Source organism: Sphaeroforma arctica (assembly GCF_001186125.1).
Source record: "Sphaeroforma arctica JP610 unplaced genomic scaffold supercont1.138, whole genome shotgun sequence".
NCBI classification, from domain to species: Eukaryota; class Ichthyosporea; order Ichthyophonida; genus Sphaeroforma; species Sphaeroforma arctica.
In genome coordinates, this window is record NW_014040420.1 from 21,518 (window position 1) to 25,478 (window position 3,961).

At 40.3% G+C, this 3,961-nt stretch overlaps 1 protein-coding gene across 1 annotated transcript in view; it reads right to left on the minus strand.

The window, feature by feature from the left end:
* Positions 1-3,961, minus strand: part of SARC_02911 (hypothetical protein) — a gene marked incomplete at its 5' end in the record, with an annotated part of 6,489 nt that overhangs the window by 864 nt on the left and 1,664 nt on the right. The window contains 4 exons of the mRNA XM_014303299.1: positions 82-265; positions 866-945; positions 2,599-2,775; positions 3,794-3,869. Coding sequence (XP_014158774.1) covers positions 82-265; positions 866-945; positions 2,599-2,775; positions 3,794-3,869 — 517 coding nt within the window. The remainder of the gene's footprint in view (positions 1-81; positions 266-865; positions 946-2,598; positions 2,776-3,793; positions 3,870-3,961) is intronic.

Consider the following 3,961-nt stretch of genomic DNA (forward strand, 5'->3'; position numbering starts at 1 on the left):
AACCGAACTAAGACACGGAGTAGATACACACACACACACACACACATACACACACACACACACATATATATATATATATACCTCGGCACAGAGCTGGAAGTAGACCATGCAGATGGTGACTTCAGAGCAGCAGATGATGAGGATGAAGAACACCAGGAACAGGAAGCCAAACAAATAGTAGATCTGATTCTGCCAGATGGCTGAGAAGATGAAGTAGAACTCAATGAACGTCGCTCCAAAGGGCAGTGTACCGGCCAGCAGCATTCTGTGTGAGGGGGTAGGGGGGTAGGGTTTAGGGTATGAGTGTCAGTAGATAGTGTGCTGATGAAATGCGATTGCAGTTCGGTATATTGTGGAGATGCGTACTAGGGTGAGGGGGAGCGAGAAAGGGCATGGGCGTGGTATTTTTATATACGAATACCCATGTCGTATACAGGTATTGGAGGGTATTCATTGCGAATATATACATACACATAAACATATACAAATACATACATATACATAGATATAGATATTTATATATAATATAATATATATATAGTACTCGTGTGAAATTAATAACTCTGTACACAATGTTAATCCATAGGAGTGTCTGGGCAAGTATAGCCCATAACCATTAACTAAAATGTACACATCTAGTTCGTCGAATAGGTCAACCACGGCAAGGCTTCGAAGTATAAGAGCACATACACCGTTGGAGCCTACTACCCGACAAGACACTGTCCTGACACAACCAAGCCCATACGGTTGTACTGATTTACTTATAACCTGTTCGCATCTACTAATAGGTGTAGGTCATATTGGCGGAGGTCCTATTTACGTATGCTCTATCAAGACTTGGTCGCTGCCGTATAAGAGAACATACGCTGCTGGGATGCTCATGTACCACTGTTGCTCCGGGACTTGCCGCGGTATTTGATTGGTCCTCACGGGATGGTCATACGCCTGGAGTACAATACGAAGAGATACGAATAAGCATGTGGTCATGCGTGGACAAACCGGTCCGAAAAAAGGTACCGATTTTTAATTTTTAGGACGCATTATGATGGGCACACTAACGGGTATGGCCGCTGGAGTCTAGGTTATCTGAAGTACTCCCATGTATGTATACATATTGTAGCAAGCATTGACTACATTTGTAGCGCGGATATATACATCTTATAGCGATTATCGACTGAATATGGAGCACTTTCACTGGGCAAACGCCGGCCTCGGGTTGATGGTATGTCTCAATAGAAGTACTTAGGTATTTTGAAGTGCGTGGGGAAATATCTGTATATTTATGTATGCTAATATGTGTACATAGGTATGTTTGTATGTGATATTTATAGACATGTATGTTAATATGTATATATATGTCTGTAAGTATATATAAATATGTATATATATATATAAGTTACGTATGTATATGTGTATATTTTTGTACGAGCACATGTGCATTCATAGTGATGCAATTACGAATACTTTCAAATGTATTTATATATAAACAAACGACATGCATAAATATTTACAGAAACACATATGTATCCCACAAAATACCAGGGTTTTGGGGTTTTACCAGGGTCTGCACCCGAATCCTGCATAAAAGGACTAGAGACAAACGGTGTAACGTCAGAAGTCAAGAGGTTAGTGGTTGCATTAGTGCCGTGTGGCATGTCTCAATGTCTGCCCTTGAGTTCTTTACACTCCACACAAATCCGTAGCCACACGGTGGACTGCCTGAAGAGATCTGATTCGCATTGAATACACATGTAGAACTACAGAGATGCTATATAGACCACATAGCCCATTTGGTGCACTTCGTTAAAACGAGCGATTCTCATTGGATGGATATGTTGAAAATGAGCGATTCTCATTGGTTAGAAATGTAATTGGATATATATGTAAAACTATAGAGAAGCATTATACACCACATGTCGCATACCGTGGACTTTGTTAAAATGAGCCATTCTCATTGGATAGATAGGTTGAAAATGAGCGATTCCCATTGGATATATATGTAAAACTATAGACATGCATCATACACCACATGTCGCACACCGTGGACTTTGTTAAAATGAGCCATTCTCATTGGATATATATCTAGAACTAGTATGTAGAACTATAGACATACATTATACGCCACATATCCGATACGGCACACTAAAATGAGTCGAGCGCATTACATTGGACAAATATGTACAGGTAGCTATAGACATGCTATATAGACCACATATCTGTTTCTAAGTCGGGAAACAACGCGTGCGTCTTGTAGGTTTAACCCTACAGATCGAGTAGACGGCACTACTGGCACCTTGACACTCGCCAGAAAAAAGCGAAAGAATAGAATGTGGTGATACAATATACAAGTTACATCGTATTAAAAAGATTAAACAGAAATCGAGTGGTATAACATGGACATTCCGGACACGGGTCTTATACTACTACACTACACGCCCGAGGCAAAACCCTTCTCCCAGATGAAACTCTCCGAAGTCCATACACCTGAAACCTCTAAAACAAGTGCACAACCCCTGAGAACGAATCAATACATCCACAGGATTCTATGTACACACACACACACACACACACACACACACAGCAATAGTACAGACATACGTTTTTCCTGTAGCCGAAGAAGTAACCCAGAAACACGAGCGGAAAGACGGACGCCCAGATGATGATGATCGTAATCATGGCCGACACAGGCACCGCCCCGCTCGACTTCTGACCCCAGATTAACATGTTCAGCGTCAGCACAGTGACCAGCAGGATGGTGGGAAACAGCCCGGCGGTCTGAGACGAGTGAGGAAATGTATATGAGTTGTAAGGAAGGTGAGAAAGGGGCGGTGATTTGAGGTCGATGAAGATTGTATATGGGTTGGAAGGAAGGAGATGATTGGCAGAGAACTTACCATCGAGCTAGATTGTGCGTTGAAGTCATAGAAAGAATGGCATAAAGTATCGTATCCATTGGGATTGTGCATATAGGTACGTAGAGAAATAATAGACAGTTGGCAATTAACTAAGTAGAGGCAAGATAGGCGGCAATCAGCGTGAAATCAGAAGACATTGTATGTATACGCGAGTGTATTGGACACCAAGGTAACTTGTCGGACATGTTTGTGCCATTGGTTGCACAAATATGTATAACCAAACAAGGATTTTTAATCAAACACAGAAGCTTCGGTTTTGTAGGCGGGCGGTCTGTTTCAGATTAGGGTGTTCGATACATGTTTATGTACATTCATGTATGTACGTAAAAGCCTACATTGATGTATATATATATATATTTACATATACATATACACACACACACACACACACATATATATATATATATATATTTATATATATATGTGTGTGTGTGTGAGTGAGTCGGTGTATGGGTATATATAGACAAATTTACTTCGAGCACTACATTCAGATGGTATTCTAAATTCATTTATAGCAACTTCCAGCAAGGAGATACACCCGAAAATTCTTGTACTTTTGAGTATATGCATATGTCGATGGATTAATGTAGGTACACATTGCCACAGGTTTTTCAATACGTATAGGCATTTGCTTACGTATGCCTGGATATACGAATCGTGATAGGCGGATATGAATACATCGTAATAGCACGACAGGTACCAATTTGATTAATCTGGGCACATACAAAGCCAAGGTCGACTATTGTGTGATCGTATGTTTTGATGTTATCACGATAGAATAACGAACTTTTGGGGGATATCCGTTAACATGTAAAGAAAACCCCGGTTTATCCAAATATGGGATAAGACTGGTTTATCACGTACACGTGCGCACTTACCAATGCAGCACTCTTCTTCCATTCCTTGCCCTTGAGTGTCTTGTAAAGGCGGCCCGAGAAGTATCCGGCAAACACCCTGTCGAGTATCAAAATACATTAAATAACAATCAGATAGCGAATATATATATATATATAGTTAATAAATACTATATATAACTAATTAATAAA